The sequence below is a fragment of the Gobio gobio genome, assembly GCF_949357685.1.
Source record: "Gobio gobio genome assembly, chromosome: 21".
Classification (NCBI taxonomy): domain Eukaryota; kingdom Metazoa; phylum Chordata; class Actinopteri; order Cypriniformes; family Gobionidae; genus Gobio; species Gobio gobio.
The window spans coordinates 15139439-15158239 of record NC_137117.1 but is presented as its reverse complement, the minus strand read 5'-3'; the positions used below and the strand labels follow the sequence as shown (position 1 = coordinate 15158239).

Sequence of the window (18801 nt, the reverse complement as noted above, 5' to 3'; positions counted from 1 at the left end):
CAGCATTGCAGCGGGCGCATGCGCATTAAGCCCAGCTGGAGCACAGCCGCAGCTGAGGCCATACGTCCCAGCATCCTCTGAAAAAGCTTGAGAGGTGCGATTTTGCCCGGCCGGAAGTACGCAGCTATGCGCCGAACTTGGCGCGCGCGATGGGGTGACAGGCGGGCTGACATTGCCACAGTGTCCAGATTCAAACCCAGGAATGAGGTTGATTGCGTGGGCACTAATGAGCTCTTGGTCCAATTGACCGTGAGCCCTAGGCTGTCCAGATGGCTGAGCAGCATTGCCCTGTGGGCGAGGAGCTCGGCCTCCGACTGCGCCAGGATGAGCCAATCGTCCAGATAGTTCAATACTCGCATCCCTCGATTTCTCAGAGGAGCGAGGGCCGCGTCCATGCACTTCGTAAATGTACGGGGTGCTAGTGACAGGCCGAACGGAAGGACGGTGTATTGATAAGCCTGGCCGTCGAAGGCGAATCGTAAGAATGGCCTGTGACGCGGCGTTATCTTGATTTGAAAATATGCATCTTTCAAATCTAGGGAGATTAGCCAGTCTCTCGGGCGAATATGCGCGAGGATCTGCTTGGTCGTGAGCATCTTGAACGATCTTTTCATAAGAGCTTTGTTCAGACGCCTCAGATCCAGAATCGGTCTGAGCGACCCATCCCTTTTTGGCACGAGAAAATACCGGCTGTAAAAGCCTGACTTGCTCATAGAATGGGGAACCGGTTCTATAGCCCCTTTGCACAGCAGCGTGGCTATTTCTGCTCGAAGTAGATGTGCTACTTCCTCGCTCACTCTCGTCTCTGTACGCGCACAGAAGCGCGGAGGGCGGCGAGCGAACTGCAGAGTGTAGCCGTGCTTCACTGTTTTCAGCACCCATTCTGATACACCTGGAATGGCTTCCCACGCTCTCGCGTGCGCCACACGGGATAGAACGGCCTCCGGGCTCGAAACGCCGCGCTTCGCGGGTTTGACGGCCTGTATAGGAGGGGCGGGCGCAGTGCGCGCACTCTCTGTGCTGCTCTGAGCGATCGGCTGGCCGCCCTACACACTGCATCTCTGCCGCTTCGAGCCGGGAGTGGCTTGTGTGCGGCCCTACACTCATCGCTCCGGCCACCCTGGGCGGAAAACAAATGGTGTGTGGCGCGGCGCGTGGCGCCTGAGGCATAATGTTCGCGAAAATGTGTGAGCGCGTTTGAGCGGGCACAACTCTTACGCGTGGAACATGACCGGTTAAGAGTGGCTGTGTGACAGCGCGTGTGGTGGTTAGTCGTGGACGCAAACAAGCGGACACGTGACCTAACTCTAGCACTCGAGCGGCCGGTGGCCGCTTTATGTGAGTGGGGGACACGGGGTTTATAGTGCTTGTGTGCAGGGGTGAACACAGAAAAGTGGGCACATTTACTGCATTTGAAACACATACGGCGTGAGCCGTGCAACCAGAAATAATGCAACTTTTGTGATTTCTCTGGTTCGCCGTAAAAACGGCGGTTATTGACAGGCGAGAAGGCATTTTTGCCGGCTCGTTGGCTGCGTGAAATCCATCTGCAGCAGCCACAGTGGTGGGGGCTGACAGGAAAGAGAGTTTTGACGGTGGTCCGGCCGCGGCGGGACGTAACCGTCGTTTCTTGCCTCTGGCTAGGAGGACTTTGGAGGCCCGGGCTTCAGCGCGATCCTAGGCCGGGGGCCCCGAGGTGGAGGCGGCTTACCATGGCTGGAAGAGCGCGATCTGGGGCGGCCGCTCGGTCTTCGCTGAGACGAAGGGGGCCGCGCTGGGCGCTGCGCGGAGCTCGTTGCTGGCTGGTCACGAGGACGGCGAGCAGCGGAGCTATTGCTAGCGCCGGGGCGTCGAGGCAGGAAGAGGTTCATGGCCTGCGTCGTTTTCTGCACTTCGGAGAAACGGTCGACGATCCCCTTGACCGCTGGTCCAAAGAGCCCAGACGGGGAGAGCGGGGCATTTAGGAAGGCCGCGCGCTCTGTTTCTCGCATGTCCGCGAGCGTGAGCCAGAGGTGGCGCTCAGCTACCGTGAGGGAGGCCATAGAGCGTCCGAGGGCCTGTGCTGCGGTCTTGGTGGCGCGAAGGGAGAGATCCGTCGCGCTTCGCAAATCCGTGATTAACTCAGCGTCACAGCTTTTCTCGTCCAGGTCGCGGAGGAGATTAGCTTGGAGGATTTGCAGCACGGCCATAGAGTGCAGAGCGGACGCAGCTTGACCGGAGGCAGCGAAAGCGCGGCCGATCAGCGATGACGTCACTCTGCAGGCCTTAGACGGGAGGGCAGCCTTTGAGCGCCAACCAGAAGGCGGGCAAAGGTGCACTGCGACCGCCTCTTCCACCGGAGGGATAGCGTTGTAGCCTTTCTCGGCCGCGCCGCCAACTTGTGAGAGCGTCGAAGAAGCCTGAGACGAGACCCTCGCGGAGAATGGCGCGTTCCAGGACTTTGCGAGCTCCTCGTGAAGCTCCGGCAGAAAGGGTGCAGTCCTGGAGGTGGGCGCACGGCGGCGACTGTTTAGGAAGCATCCGTCAAGTCGGTTCGGCGCTGCCACCTTGGGCGGGGCCCATTCGAGGCCTAGCTGCTCGACAGCCCGGGTGAGAAGGCGCAAAAGTTCGGCGTCCTCACCCGCTCGAGAGCGTCCGGAGCCCCGGACTGAAGAGGACGCGGAAGACCAGTCCTCGCTGTCGGAAGCCATGATGGAGCAGCTGTCGGCGCGTTCCGCGGCCGCATCCGCCTCATCCCCGGAGGCGGCAACAGAAATGGCGGCCTGGGGTGGGGGCGGGGAAGGCGAGAGTGAAGCGGGCGGGAAAGGTTCCGGCGAGCTTCTCTCGGCGAACTCCGGAATCCGCTGCGAGCGGCGCTTCTTTCTGCGCGGCGTGGCAGGGACTGGAGGGATATCATCATCGAACAGGACGAGTCGAGCCCGCAGGGTCGACATCGTCAGTTCTTCGCACTCTTGGCATCCGGCGACAACACTTTTGAGCGTAAAGGATATGGGCTGCCGGATAGCAGAGCAGGCACGGATGGCTGAAGGTGGCGCGATGCTGCCGGCTTCCTCAGGCGCTGTCCTCTGCTTGCTTGTCTGCGCGGTCACGGCGGCGGGTTCCAGATCCAGCGATGCGAAGGGCTTCGCTGAAGAAAAGAAAATCGAATATGCAGCCCGTGAGCCCTGCTTATATACACGTGGCCACGCCCCACCTGTAGGCAAATGAAGCCAGGTGGGCGCGAAGCGCCCTCATTGGTCGCCACGTCACGCGGGCTCACCGATAGGCTGCTGCAGTTGCCAGCAGAGCAGCCAATAGCACGCTGGAATAGCCTGCTATGGTCTGCCAGGCTGCCGCACTGCGTTGACAATGTTACAAAATTAAGGATAATTTTGGGTTTTTCAGAAATCTCGAAGAAAGAATACTTTCCCGTAGCGTAAGGAACTTACGCAATACAAGAGAACCTTGCGTAAGAGAACTGCGTTGATTAAAGGGGGCGGGAAAAAAACACAGTCACACATCTGTATAAACCTAATTCATCAGTTTAAAAGTGAAGTAAATCCATCTTCACCTCGTCGGTTTTTGTGAGATGAGAGAGATTTTGTGATATAAGTGAGATTTATAGTGCGCTTTGGTTAGTTAGGCTATATTTAGGCTAGATTTAAATGAGATAATGAAATAAATATTATATTGACTGATAGGTATAGACAGTGACAGATAGGATATATATAGTGACACATTCATAGGCTAAGTTAGATAGTGACAGATATATTAATAGAATAGATAAAAATGGAGGCTCCACATAAGAGATGACGTACATTTTTTTTATTGCTGAACAAATAATTATTTACAAACAACATGGCAATAACAGAAAATTTTTGTACTACAAAATACAGATCAGGTGCTTGAAAGTACAGTAGAAAATATATCAGGCAAATCATAATAAAAAAAACACAAAAACATTAAAGGGGCTAGGGTTTTGTTTGAAGATCATATTCTTCTATAATGGAAAAAATACTGATTGCATTTTCATAACTTTGAGGGCTTTTGTATAAGAGTTAAACTCATTATGAAATTAATAAAACCTTGGTTTCACCTTTAAGAACTTGCATTTGTGTAGGCTATATAAAATGTTCCCAGTATGAGGATGTTGTTAATCAGGAAGTTATCTTTGTTATTGTCCATTACAAGAGATGCCGTACATCTGTGGTGTGGGACCATTTCCATTTGGAAACACCAAATAAAGTGAGATGTGTGTATTGTGATAGGCAGCTAGCCTTGATGCCCCATTTGAGGAGCACTCATCCTGGCATTTTGGAGGGTGCAGAGGACAACAAGTGTCCCATGTGAGAGGATTTTTTCAACGGCTGGAGAAATTATATGTAAAAAAAAAAAAAAAGAAGTCAGCTAACTCCTTCAACAGCAGAGCAAATAATAATTTTGAATAAAAATGTTATGTAACAAATGTGACACATTGTGGCTTTATTTATTTTATTAATGTTCATTTTTCATAGTTATTCACAATGAGAAGGCTACAGGTTACAAAACCAAGATCATGTAGTTGTCAGACAGATGTTAAAGACTGTTTTTTTGTTTTGTTTGTTTTTTACATGGATCATTGTCAAGGTATCGTATTTCAGATCAACACATGCAAGTGACCACTAGATGTCGCCGTAGAGACGGGTGTCGGATTGATTCGAAGCTTCGAAACATAATGGCACATTTGCTTCAACAGTTTCTGTGCTTCACGAAGCCTCGGTCTGCCCATCACTAGTCCTCAGTAGATCACATGCTGAACTTTCCAGTCCCATCTGTGCTTTTTTGGAATTGCGCTCACGTTAATTTGCCCTGTTTAGTAAACCTGGCCCTTGATCAGTTAAACTGATCTAAACTAAAAATAGCTATAGCATATTATCAAGATTCTCAATGTGACGTGACATGAATGTCTTGTCACATTATACGTTGTTTAATACACTATATTGCCAAAAGTATTGGGACACCATTCCCAATCATTGAATTGAGATGTTCCAATCACTTCCATGGCCACAGGTGTATAAAATCAAGCACCTAGGCATGCAGACGCTTCTACAAACATTTGTGAAAGAATGGGTCTCTCTCAGGAGCTCAGTGAATTCAAGCACGCCACCACTGGAGTGCCGAATCACACTTCTTTGTCTGACAATCCAATGGATGAGTCTGGGTTTGGCGGTTTCCAGGAGAACGGTACTTGCCTGACTGCATTGTGCCAAGTGTAATGTTTGGTGGAGGGGGGATTATGGTGTGGGGTAGTTTTTCAGGGGTTTTGGACTTGGCCCCTTAGTTCCAGTGAAAGGAACTAAGACATTTTGGACAATTTCATGCCCCCAACTTTGTGGGAACAGTTTGGGGATGGCCCCTTCCTCGTCCAACATGACTGCGCACCAGTGCACAAAGCAAAGTCCATAAAGACATGGATGAGCGAGTTTGGTGTGGTGGAACTTGACTGGCCTTCACAGAGTCCTGACCTCATCAGGTCATCCCTTTGGGATTAATTATAGCTGAGACATCCCAACATCAGTGCCTGACCTCACAAATGCACTTCTAGAAGAATGGTCAAAAATTCCCATAAACACACTCCTAAACCTTGTGGAAAGCCTTCCCAGAAGAGTTGAAGCTGTTATAGCTGCAAAGGGTGGGCCAACTCCATATTAAACCCTACGGATTATGAATGGGATGTCATTAAAGTTCATGTGCTTATAAAGGCAGGCGTCCCAAAACTTTTGTCAATATAGTGTATGTTTTGATTTCAGTTTCAAGGAGTTTTAGTATGCTTATCGTTTCTTCCTGTTTCCTTTGTTTCTTTTTCCTGCTCTTTGTTTGTTACTATGTTACTAAGTACTCCCACCTATTCATGTTTAGTTTAATTCCCTTGTGTATTTAAGTCCCTTGGTTAGTTTTTTTCCTTGTCAGGTAGTTGTTTGTCTGTTTCTTTGAGTTTGCTAGTATTGGAGTTTACTTTGTTTAATTAAAGCACAGCAATTTGATCAAGCCTTTGCATCTCATCATCTTCATTAGACTCAATGAAGAAGGGATATAAAAGGATAATTCCCCCAAAAAGGAAAATTCTGTCATCATTTACTCACCCTCAAGTTGTTCCAAACCTGTATGAATTTATTTCTTCTGTTGAACACAAAATAATATATTTTGAAGAATATAGGTAACCAAACAGTTGACTTCTATAGTATTTATTTACAGTTGAAATCTAGACTATAAACTGTCACGATTGCCAGCTGGAGTGTCCTTGAGAGCCTCCAGGGGGCACTCCATCACACACTGTTGTCATTCCCTCAAGGACTTCATCTCCCATAATCCTTTGCCTGATTGTTTACAGCTGTGTCTAATTAGCTCATTACCTCACCCTATATAAGCCTGGTTATCTCAGGCATTCATTGTGAAAGCTTGTTTAGGGTAACACTGCAATTCTGAGCATTTCTCTGGTTTCATGTAGCTTTGTTTTTGGACTTTTTGACTGCCTCTGGATTACCTGTTTGCCTTTGTTCTCAGCCTTGTGTGTGTGTTTGTTTGGACTGCCTGCCTGTGTTTTGACCTGTTGGCTGTACATTGGACTACGTATCTGGATTGTCTCTTTAATAAAAGCTGCATAGGGATCTTCAGCCTTTGTGTCTCGGAGCAGTTTGTTACCTAAACCTTTAACCTGGCATACACGTAACACTTGATCAATTTCTGTCATTTAAATAATGTAAAATGATTGTTAGGCTGTATAAATAAGGTCAGGCGGAATATGTCCCATAACACCGTACTTGTATCCAGATCTAAACCTAGACTCGACACATCCCCTGTAAAAGCCTCATCGACACAAGTTTTTTTTCTCAGTAAAGATGAAAATGTTATCAAAATGACTTAAAACGACTAAAAACGCTGTATTATGCATGCCAGACAAGTAATTGGCAATGTCACTTTGTAAAGAAAGATGCATTCAAACGGGCATGCCTATAGACTAAACATGTGACGTAATACGCATGTGCATGCGGTCACTGTTTTCACAGATTCGCATTTTTGAAGTTCACACGGAGATGACACTCTGAAACCTATTTCAAGGTTTGCATTCTCCTGCCACCAAAACACTGTTGTTGTGTAAATGAACAGCCAGAATGCATTAACTTTTCTGTTTTCAGTTGAAAACATTGTCGTGAAGGTGTCCATTAACCTGTTAACTGTCACTGGCCCACCATTTGCCACTGCATGTTTAAAATAATTATATCCTATATTTATCCTGATCTAATGTTGACAAACTATATATCATTAAAAGCTTATGAACTCAAGATGCATCCTGTGAAAATCGTTTTGAAATCGGATTTTGCGTTACCATGGAAACGGTACTTTAAATTATTCTAGCGGCTCCTCCCCTAATGGGCGTCGTCATGTGTCATATTACAGCATTTATTTTAAAAACTTTATAATCAAAACCTTTTCTAATCTTGACAAAACACACATTGTCGGAAAGGTCTCACGGTTCTATATCTGCCAACTGTTTGGTGATATTTGGACAAAAATATATACACTCACCTAAAGGATTATTAGGAACACCTGTTCAATTTCTCATTAATGCAATTATCCAATCAACCAATCACATGGCAGTTGCTTCAATGCATTTAGGGGTGTGGTCCTGGTCAAGACAATCTCCTGAACTCCAAACTGAATGTCAGAATGGGAAAGAAAGGTGATTTAAGCAATTTTGAGCATGGCATGGTTTCTGGTGCCAGACGGGCCGGTCTGAGTATTTCACAATCTGCTCAGTTACTGGGATTTTCACGCACAACCATTTCTAGGGTTTACAAAGAATGGTGTGAAAAGGGAAAAACATCCAGTATGCGGCAGTCCTGTGGGCAAAAACGCCTTGTTGATGCTAGAGGTCAGAGGAGAATGGGCCGACTGATTCAAGCTGATAGAAGAGCAACTTTGACTGAAATAACCACTCGTTACAACCGAGGTATGCAGCAAAGCATTTGTGAAGCCACAACACGCACAACCTTGAGGCGGATGGGCTACAACAGCAGAAGACCCCACCGGGTACCACTCATCTCCACTACAAATAGGAAAAAGAGGCTACAATTTGCACGAGCTCACCAAAATTGGACAGTTGAAGACTGGAAAAATGTTGCCTGGTCTGATGAGTCTCGATTTCTGTTGAGATATTCAGATGGTAGAGTCAGAATTTGGCGTAAACAGAATTTGAACATGGCTCCATCATGCCTTGTTACCACTGTGCAGGCTGGTGGTGGTGGTGTAATGGTGTGGGGGATGTTTTCTTGGCACACTTTTGGCCCCTTAGTGCCAATTGGGCATCATTTAAATGCCCCGGCCTACCTGAGCATTGTTTCTGACCATGTCCATCCCTTTATGACCACCATCTCCCCATCCTCTGATGGCTTCTTCCAGCAGGATAATGCACCATGTCACAAAGCTCGAATAATTTCAAATTGGTTTCTTGAACATGACAATGAGTTCACTGTACTAAAATGGCCCCCACAGACACCAGATCTCAACCCAATAGAGCATCTTTGGGATGTGGTGGAACGGGAGCTTCGTGCCCTGAATGTGCATCCCACAAATCTCCATCAACTGCAAGATGCTATCCTATCAATATGGGCCAACATTTCTAAAGAATGCTTTCAGCACCTTGTTGAATCAATGCCACGTAGAATTAAGGCAGTTCTGAAGGCGAAAGGGGTCAAACACAGTATTAGTATTGTGTTCCTAATAATCCTTTAGGTGAGTGTACATTTGTTACAGGAGATTGCATTAAAAAAAAATCTATGGAATTTCAATGACAACCAGTGGCTTCGTGGTACAGCGCCTAAACAAAATCTCATGGGAACTTCAATTTTTGTGAACTTCAAACTTCTGCTGACTTTCTTCTTTAAAATGAGACCAAACGTATGTCTATATTCCAAAGCATTCTTGAATTGCAACCATTTAAGTTTGGATAGTGCATTTTCATGTATATTTTCAAAAAGGGGGTGACAGTTAACAGGTTAAGTTAATGATTAATGATTTTTCGGAAATAAATCAAAAACTTTCGTAAACTGGTAAATGGCTTTCTTCTAGAGCTGCTGTATAGCCAAAACAATTTTTGTTGCATTACATTTTCCTATTATCACTGTAAAACTGCTTTGAAACAATCTGTATTGTAAAAAGCGCTATATAAATGACGGTGACTTGACTTGGCATACAATGGAAGTCAGTGGCTTCCATCTTGTGTGTAGAAACGACAACAACTTGAGGGTGAGTAAATGACAAAGTTCACCCAAAAACGTGACAGGTCTCTACCTCCAAATCATTTGTAATGAACAATTTCAGGCTCCAGTTTTGAAAAAGTTCCTGTTATAGGTCATTTATTTATATGGGTGGCGTGCAATATGCTAAAGACAAGTCGCATGTCATTTCCAAGCAAAATGATGACACATAGCTCATTCACTTTATAACATATCTTTGAAAACATTTCTGACCATGTAACTCAAGCTTGCAATATTTTGAAACGCTTTCTAACTGACACCACCCACAGTACTTGAATTTAACGCTGCCATTGAAATGACTGAACAGGGTGTTGTTCCATGACACCAGCACACAATAAGTGATCATAAAGAGCGTTGAATCAGATATGCATGACACTGAGGGACTTCAGCTTTGTCAGGTACTAGGTCAGTGTCTCTTATACTGTGGGATAAATGTACAATTTGTTGTTTCACAGGCCCACAAAAGCTCTGGACGTGGATATGGTGTCATTATAAAGGCGCTAAGAGAACACAAATCAGCAGTTGGAGGTCATTCAAGGCTTGAGAGGTGAAGAATTATTACTGGTGAGTCTTCAGATATTTGATTTCCTTTTCCTTCTCGTCATTTATGTGTAAAAGGCATTAGAGCGTCTTGTAATGGTCATCAACTGTGGCATGATCTCGTGATCAGATATTAGTTCTGCACTCTTGAACTGTATCAGGTTGCTATTGGACAGTTTTGAAGGATGCAAGCAGATGTTTTCATCTATTACAGGCTTTCACGATATTTTGCTTTTGTCTCGGGTGCTTTTTTCTTGCTGTAGCGCTGAAAGAATGGCTCACTTATTGTGGGTATTTCTTGTGCTCGCTGTAACGGTCAAAGGTAAGCAATTCAGTTCTTCATGAAATAGCAATTATTTGACTCCTATATGCCATTGTTCTACACACAATGTAGTATGCACAATTTTAAGTGAAACAAATCTAATATGAGGAGGTAAATTGTATAGATTGTGTATTTACAAGTCCACATTAGAAATTTCAGGATGTAGCATTCAATATGAAGTCGTGATTTGTCTTTAAATGCACATTTATAATCACATATAAATGTGTATAATCAAAAACAAGCTACAATCGAGTTTTAAACACTGGTAGCGTGGTATGTGGGTCAGTGGTTTTCGGATCGCATAACTATAAATATAATAAATATAAATTATACATCTATACAAATTCTTCTAAAAGTATGGATATATAGCCTGTGTAGCAAAATATGAATTACATTTTCTCCATGTTCTTTATAATGACTAGATACATTACCACAAAGGATCATCGGGGGTCAAGAGGTCGTGCCTTACTCCATCAAGTACCAGGCGTCTCTTCGGGTTGACAGGAAGCATTATTGTGGAGGAACCCTCATTCAGCCGCAGTGGGTGGTGACTGCTGCCCACTGCTGGAGACCGTACGTACTGCAACATGCCAACATGAAAACAACAATTCAACAATTCAAACATGAGACCTGTTTTATTGTATTTGGATCAACAGGGCCAGCGTGATTCAGGTGGTGCTGAGTGAGCACAATCTCGCTGTAGAAGAGGGATTTGAGCAAGTATATAATGCCTCCAGAGTCTACAGTCATTTTGCCTACAATCCAAAAACTTTTAACAATGACATCTTGCTCATTAAGGTAAGAAACATAACTACTGATACTGAAACGTTGTCTCATAAACAAACACTGACTCGAGGAATCCTGCTACTAAAATTCTTTTTTGTTTGTTTTGATCATTTCTCCAATATTAATGTCCAGTTTACCGTGCAGCGTTCATATTATAATGCAATTTAATGACAGCAAATAAGATTTTTTACACCGTTTATTTACTTCAATTTGAAAGCTGAAATTATTAATCTAATATCAAAGATATTAAACCAGTTCCAGAGTACAATACAATAATAATAAAATAGAATTTGAAGTGTGTGTGTGTGTGTGTGTGTGTGTGTGTGTGTGTGTGTGTGTGTGTGTGTGTGTGTGTGTGTGTGTGTGTGTGTGTGTGTGTGTGTGTGTGTGTGTGTGTGTGTGTGTGTGTGTGTGTGTGTGTGTGTGTGTGTGTGTGTGTGTGTGTGTGTGTGTGTGTGTGTGTGTGTGTGTGTGTGTGTGTGCATGTGTGCGTGTATATATGTATGTATGCGTATATGTACATATACATATTTTTATATATATATATATATATATATATATATATATATATATATATATATATATATATATACATACATACATACATACATACATACATACATACATACATACATACATACATACATACATACATACATACATACATACATACATACATACATACATGCATACACACACACACAAAATCTAAACTTTATGCAACAATATTATACTTGCTTACATTATTGTAGGCTCTAATTGCATTTTAAAGTAATTTCAATCAATTCCTTAGTCATTGAAGTTTGTCATTTGTCAAATCCACTCAGCAATGTTACATTTATTCTTAATGAAAGGTTCCACATCAATCCAGAATATTTTCCTTGTCACCTATACAGAAATCACAAGAATAATAAGTATTTATTTTAAAGTGCTCGGGCACGTTTATACACTGTTTGCCAAGCTCTACACCAGTTCAAGTCTCCAAATACAGAAGAGTGTTTCAAAACATTGCTCCTTTTTTTTGTCAGCTTCTGGGTCAACCAATGATGTGAGCTCTGGGGCGGGACTATTTGTTTGCCCAATGGCAGATGGGGAGAGTGTTTAGGGAAATAGTCATTAGGGGCCAAGCACCGAAGATTTGCATGAAAATTTAACCACATCATCTTCAGACAATAGCTATGTTTCCATCCAAAGTTGTGAATATAATTTATGCGCAAAAATGCAATATCGCATAAAACATTTGCGAAAAAAGCACCGTTTCCATCCAGTGAGTCGAAGAGAACATAATTGTCACTGCCTGATAAACTACTGCAAAAAAATCACTAAGAAACATAGGAGACGCCACCATATATAATCATTTTCGTATATAATAAATTATTTGCACCTCGAGAAACTTGTGCGTCTCAATAAACTTGTCATGCTTTCAGAGGCAGATGCTGCTGTAAGACAGTTCTAGGAGGGAAATATACCGAGCATCTTTGACAACAGACTTCTGAAAGACCAAAACAGCATTTCAGATGTTTTGCAAACAAGATTTTTCGGCTGGTTAGTAGGTTACAGTTATGCTGTTACATCGTGAAAGTCACATAATTTTCTTTATGCGCATCAAGGAATTTATTCGGTAAATGCGTTTCCATCGTAGTTTATGCACATGTTTTCGTATCGGATAGAAAATGTATCCGACTCAAATGAGCGCATACGTTTTTTATGCGCATTTTTAGAATTTATGCGCATCTTGGCGTTTCCATTCAGCATTTTTTGATGCGATATCCCAAAATGCGCATAAACATTGGTGGATGGAAACATCGCTAATGGCAACAAAAAGTTATGGAATTCAAGTTGATTCATCAAACTTGTTTTCAAATAACGCTAGAACGAATTTTACGTAGCGCTTGCAAAAATAGACATATGGTTGTATCTCCGCAAAGCTTTATCATATTCTGACCAAATTTGGTACATATCATCACAAACATGACCTGAGGCTACATGCTGCGTTTCTGCACATCGCCACCTACTGGTTCGGAGATATGAAGAATAACTTCTGAACGGTTTGCCAAAAAATCATGGTCTTGTTAGATTCGGGGCGGCATGCTATGATATCCAATATTCCCATGTTGGCCATTTTGGGCGTCGGCCATTTAGAATTTTGTAGTAAAATGCTGTATTTTACGAATACATAAATGTATTGATACAAAACTTGGTATGGGTCATCGACACGATCGTAGATATACATAATAAAGGCTAGATGTCTTACTTAGGGCAGAGTCTCTAACGTCATCACCGGCAGCCATCTTGTCACAGGCAAGCTTTCTGGCGGGCTCTGTGGTACCTGATGTAAGGTGCTTTGATCTCACTGAAAACTTGACGGATTTACAAATGGTTTGGTTTCTTACAAACGTTATTAACGTGGCTATAATTCTGGATGCGTGAACAAATTATGAATAACTATTCATAGGTATGCAGTGTCATAACTACATCTCTGACGTTTATAACAAACCAAACCGCTTGAAAATCGGTAGAAAATTGAGCAAGTCATGGTTATTTAAAAAGTACATGTACCATTAAAACACAATGTTACAAGTGAGTGAGCTGACTGTGACAAGATGGCCGCCAGGTGCGGACGTCGACCTCCATTGGCCAGCAGCGCGGACGAGACATCCAGCCTTTATTATGTATATCTATGGTCACGATACCCTGAAAGTGTCGAAGTTTCGGACCAGCACCACCTAGTGGTGAAAAATATTATTTACATGCTTATAACTTTGGATATGGCTGACTTTTCACGGGAGTCTCTTTAGATTCCTGAATCCTTGCCAAGTCCAGCAATACCAAACATGCTAGGTTTTGCCTTATGCTTTGTGCAATAATTGTGATTTAGCGTTTAAACAACTTTGGCAAATATCTTTGAAACCACTAGTCCAACTAAGACCAAACCACCGTAGGAATATTGGAATCATAGCAGGTTGATGACACGCCAATGGCCAAATATCAAAATTTTGATAGCAAGTGGCAAAAAAATGCAATTAAAGTCAGGTGTGGGTTATTTTTTGTGTTCATAAATACAAATGTCTATAACTCCTAAACAAGATTAGATATTTTCACCAAATTTAACATTCTTATGTGTGGGGGGCACTCTGAGGACGCCCAAAAATAACGGTGGAACTGCACCACTTGGTGGCGCTATAATTAAACAAAACATGAAATTGGCTCAATACAACTCAATGTATTTATATGGGTTTACAACCTTTTTTCTTAAAATTGTCTCCAAATGTCTTTACTCATTTTTGCTGTTGGTCTGCTTCCAGCTTCCCTGTTTGCTTCCGTTGTGCTTGGCCCTGATAATGGCTGCTTTCAGCTATATTTATATTTGCAATTTCTGCAGAAATTACACATCTCACATAAAGACATCATATTTATTTTTTCCCCAGCTCAGTGTTCCAGCTCAGATTAATGCTTATGTCCAGCCGGCCCCACTGCCAACCATAGACATGCCTGATTTAGCTGGACCATGCACCGTGAGCGGATGGGGAGTGACCAAACTGTACAGCTTCTATCTGTCACCGATTCTGCGTGCGGTGGATGTGGAGATCATCCCCAACTGCGTATACTACTACTACTACAGAGTCAACGACAACATGATCTGTGCAGGCTCACGCTTCGGGGGGAAAGACTCCTGCCAGGTAATCAGAGGTTTAAGTGCAAATGAGTGCAAATCTCATTTCCACAATGCTAGCGACAGCAAATGGAACCGTGCCAGTCCACTTTTTCATCACAGGGATTTTTAAAAAGTTTAGAGAATTTACATAATTCGCAGTGCTTCATGGGAGTGGACGGGTCGGACGCTAAAAAGTTCTCTTGGCATGATTCGCATGTTTCGATTCTCTGAAAATAGGCTGAAATAATGCAGGTTGATGACTTCAACAGAGGCAAATACAATCGATTAACAACCTTATAGCCCACAGATTTATAAGTTATTGTTAAAAATCAATTCCCCTACTGAGAACTCTCTGAATCTGACTCGATATATTGCACAAAAAAAAGCCCATAGAGGCCATGGACTATAACAAAAAGAAAAACTTGTTATAAAACTTTCTTGTTTTCTCAAAAACTTTAGCATAATTAGTGATCTTGAGAAAATAATATTATTTTCAATATTATTAATAATAGACAAACATTTTGGCAATTGGTGCAGTGCTATTTTAGTATCATTGAGATACTATTATAGTTTTTACTTTATTTTTTATTTTCATTTAGTTAGTTTTAGTAATTTTTAGTAATGTTCTTTTTTAATGTCTATGTAGTTTTTATTCATTTTTATTTCTGTTTTAGATGAAAATGAGAAATGTTTTAGCTGAAATATAAAAAAAACTAAAACTTATTTTAAGTTCACTTTTATTTTACTTCAAGCAACAACAAAATAAGTTAATATTTAATTTAAGTTAATTTCAGTTAATAACCTTGATTTGGTGCTTTTTTTAGCGACACTATAAGCCTGACTTGTTCACACATGTTCTTCTGAGCTCTTCCTGAATTTAGTTTGACCCCTCACACACCTGCTTTGTCACGGCAGTCTGCAGTTTCCCTAATTTATGATGGCACACAATCCCTCCCCAGGGTCCTGCCAATGGCTTTTCTGTGAAAAAAGGCATTCTGGGAATAAGGGCGCGGTCGACTGCTGACAATTCAGGGAGATGTTAGATGTACTCTGATATGGCACAGCTTTTCAGGGCTTTATGTTCAGGGCTTTATGTTCAGACCCTTTATGTTCAAATCAAGGTGTGATATCTGTATCTGAACGTACTGTAGGTACACATTAGATAATATTTCTAGCTTTGCAAGTAACAAAGGGAAAAAAAAGTGAGACCACATTTTTATTTTCTTGGTGTAATTGAAAATAAATCAATTGTTAAATGTTTTAAAGGAAAATCGGCTCATTTTCCAACTCCCTAGAGTTAAACAGTTGAGTTTTACCTTTTCCGAATCCATTCAGCCGATCTCCGGGTCTGGCAGTATAGCACTTTTAGCATAGCTTAGCATAGATCATTGAATCTGATTAGACCGTTAGCATCTCGCTCAAAAATGACCAAAAAGTTTCAATATTTTTCCTAATTAAAACTTGACTGTACCATGGGTGCAGCGGCGCAATGAAATTACACAGTGCCTGAAATAGGCTAACTTCCGTAAACATAACTAACGTGACAACCTGCTAGCACAGGGAGTGTGCTGGGGACTATTTTCAGGTGCTGTGTAATATCATTGCGCCCGCTGATTATTACGCAGGAATGAGAGTATAGTTCCTAGACATATCGGCCTAGAAAATCGCATCTTTTCATTTTCTGTCGGTCTTAGTACACGATGTAACTACAGAAGAGTCAAGTTTTAAATAGGAAAAATATCGAAACTCTTTGGTCATTTTTGAGCGGGATGCTAACGGTCTAATCATGCTAAGCTATGCTAAAAGTGCTACCACCAGACCCGGAGATCGGCTGAATGGATTCGAAAACTGTAAAACTCAACTGTTTAACTCTAGGGGAGCTGGAAAATGAGAATGAGAAATGGAAGTGGAGTGTCCAATTTGACTTTGAAGAATGTGAAAACAGAACAATTATAGTGTAAAAAAGGTTTTAAAAAATATGCGTACATTCAATTGTTATGAGGATAATGTCATTTGTGATGGAGAAAAAATAACACTTTACAGTAAGGTTTCATTAGTTAACATTAGTTAATGAACTGCGCTTATAAAGCGTTTATTAATCTTTGTTAATGTTAATTTCAACAATTACGAATGCTTTAAAGTCAAAGTACCTTTATTGTCCCACAAGGGGAAATTGGATTTGCAGCAAATGCTCCACATAAACCACATAAATATACAACAACACTCACCAACAAATACCAAACAGCAGAGAAGGAATTCACAATAACGCCCAATGTACATCATGCGCAAATAAATAAATAAATAAAATACAGAACATGCAACTTGTGCAAGTTATTATAAAGTGCTAAGTGCCATTAAGGTGCCTCACAGCTGACGGAATAAAAGATATTTGCATCCTCTTTGTTCTGCATCTAGGAACTTGATAGCGCCGCCCAGAGGGCAAAAGCTCAAACTCCGACCTTAGGGGATGATCCTGTGAATGAGCTATGACTCTAACTTTCCTCTGTACCTGTTTTATGTATAACTCCCCAGGTTGAGCCTGACTTCTCCTGGAAATCTTGCTCGCCACTTTGACCAGACTAGCAAGTCTGTTTTTATTTGTCAGGGAGAGGCTTCCAAACCAAGCAGCTATACAAAAGGATAAAACCGATTCAATAAAAGCACGATAAAACAGAGTCATCATTTCTGAAGAAACATTAAAAGTGTTAATTTTCCTAAGGAAGTACAGTCTTTGTTGGATTTTCTTTGAGACCGCGTCAACCAAAGGTTCAAAACACAGTTTGTTATCTATAATGACTCCAAGATATTTGTATGTCTCCACGAGCTCAATGTCCTGTTTTTTATTAAATCAGATACATTTTTATTTTATTTATCTGATTTTATTAAAATCTTGTAAACATTAGTTAATGCACTGTGAATTAAAATGAACAAACCATGAACAGCTGTATTTTTATTAACTAACGTTAACAAAGATTAACACATACAGTAACAAATGTACTGCTGATGGTTAGTTCATGTTAGTTAGTACATTAACTAATGAAACCTTATTGTGAAGTGATACCAAAAAAATCTAATACAATCTTTCTCTTTCACAGGGAGATTCAGGTGGCCCTCTCATTTGTGATGGGAATTTAGAAGGCATTGTTTCATGGGGAATCGGCTGTGCTCTTCCGTACTATCCCGGTGTCTACACAAAAGTCAGGAACTACAACCGCTGGATCGACTGGATCCTCAGCTCTGACAGCTGAAACACGTCACGCTGAATCATTTTCCTTAAAACAGAATTAAGAAAAAGGATGTAATTTAACAATAACTCCAACTTCAAGTACTGATCCAGTCACATCATTCCATCCAGAATCTAGAAGTTTATAGAGTAACATGCATATTTTGGAATTCAAATGCTTAAATTTGGCCTTTTTCAGTATGTTATGGCCCTTTTTCATTTATATTTCTCTGTTTTAAAGTAACACAACTGACTGAATTTGTTTCTCATGTCTCTTTTGATCTAAAAGCTTTTTGATAAATGCTTGAAGTTATGTAGGCAAATATAAGCTGTGATATATATGCTATATATGAATTTCTTTACTTAAAACTTGTATCTCTCTTTCAGTACAATTTCTAAAGCATCCCATGATGCACCTCATGAGAGAATGCTCTGGAAGAAATCCAGCTATCAATAAGATTGATGAGACTGTCACAGTCACGTTTTTAAATGCATAAAGTTTACAACAAGCTCCAACTTGTGTCTTTATTGCGGTTATTTCCACACGAGTGTCTGAACTCTGGACTGAGTAAACAGGATAATCTTTACACATCTGTCTGGTTACTTACAAATCTGAGCATTACCTCAATTTAATATTTTCTAGTATAAGAATAAATGCTTAAACCACATTAAGACACATTAAGTGAAATTTTTTATAATGTTAAGCGTGTTCTGTCTAATGATTGTCAGAATTGTTCAATGCACAGTCCCGTTCGTGGAAATTCACCAATATATCCCAGGGGGGAATATATATTCATATATATGAATTATTAAGTAAATGGGGAATTTTGCGAGCAACATTGCTTCAACGAATTACGCCATTCTAAGAGTTATTGCATCACTAGTTTCCTCTTTGAATAGTCTCTCTCTCTCTCACACACACACACACACACACACACACACACACACACACACACACACACACACACACACACACACACACACACACTAACTTGTGACT

General features: G+C 41.8%; 1 protein-coding gene across 1 annotated transcript; it reads left to right on the top strand.

Moving 5' to 3' along the window:
• Positions 1-9730: 9730 nt before the first annotated feature.
• LOC307117313 (trypsin-3) lies at positions 9731-18312 on the top strand. Its single transcript, XM_079802105.1, has 6 exons — positions 9731-9839; positions 10079-10137; positions 10560-10710; positions 10794-10935; positions 14352-14603; positions 17674-18312. Exons 2-6 carry the CDS (start codon positions 10089-10091, stop codon positions 17824-17826), a joined length of 747 nt encoding a protein of 248 aa, XP_079658231.1. The 5' UTR covers positions 9731-9839; positions 10079-10088; the 3' UTR covers positions 17827-18312.
• The last annotated feature ends 489 nt before the right edge of the window (positions 18313-18801 follow it).

Bases quoted from the DNA above. Each gene is read 5' to 3' on its own strand.
- LOC307117313 (XM_079802105.1), top strand. From the start codon at position 10,089: ATGGCTCACTTATTGTGGGTATTTCTTGTGCTCGCTGTAACGGTCAAA. The intron at 10,138-10,559 runs GTAAGCAATTCA...TATAATGACTAG, and splicing joins GCTCGCTGTAACGGTCAAAG to ATACATTACCACAAAGGATC. The intron at 14,604-17,673 runs GTAATCAGAGGT...TCTCTTTCACAG, and splicing joins GGGGGAAAGACTCCTGCCAG to GGAGATTCAGGTGGCCCTCT.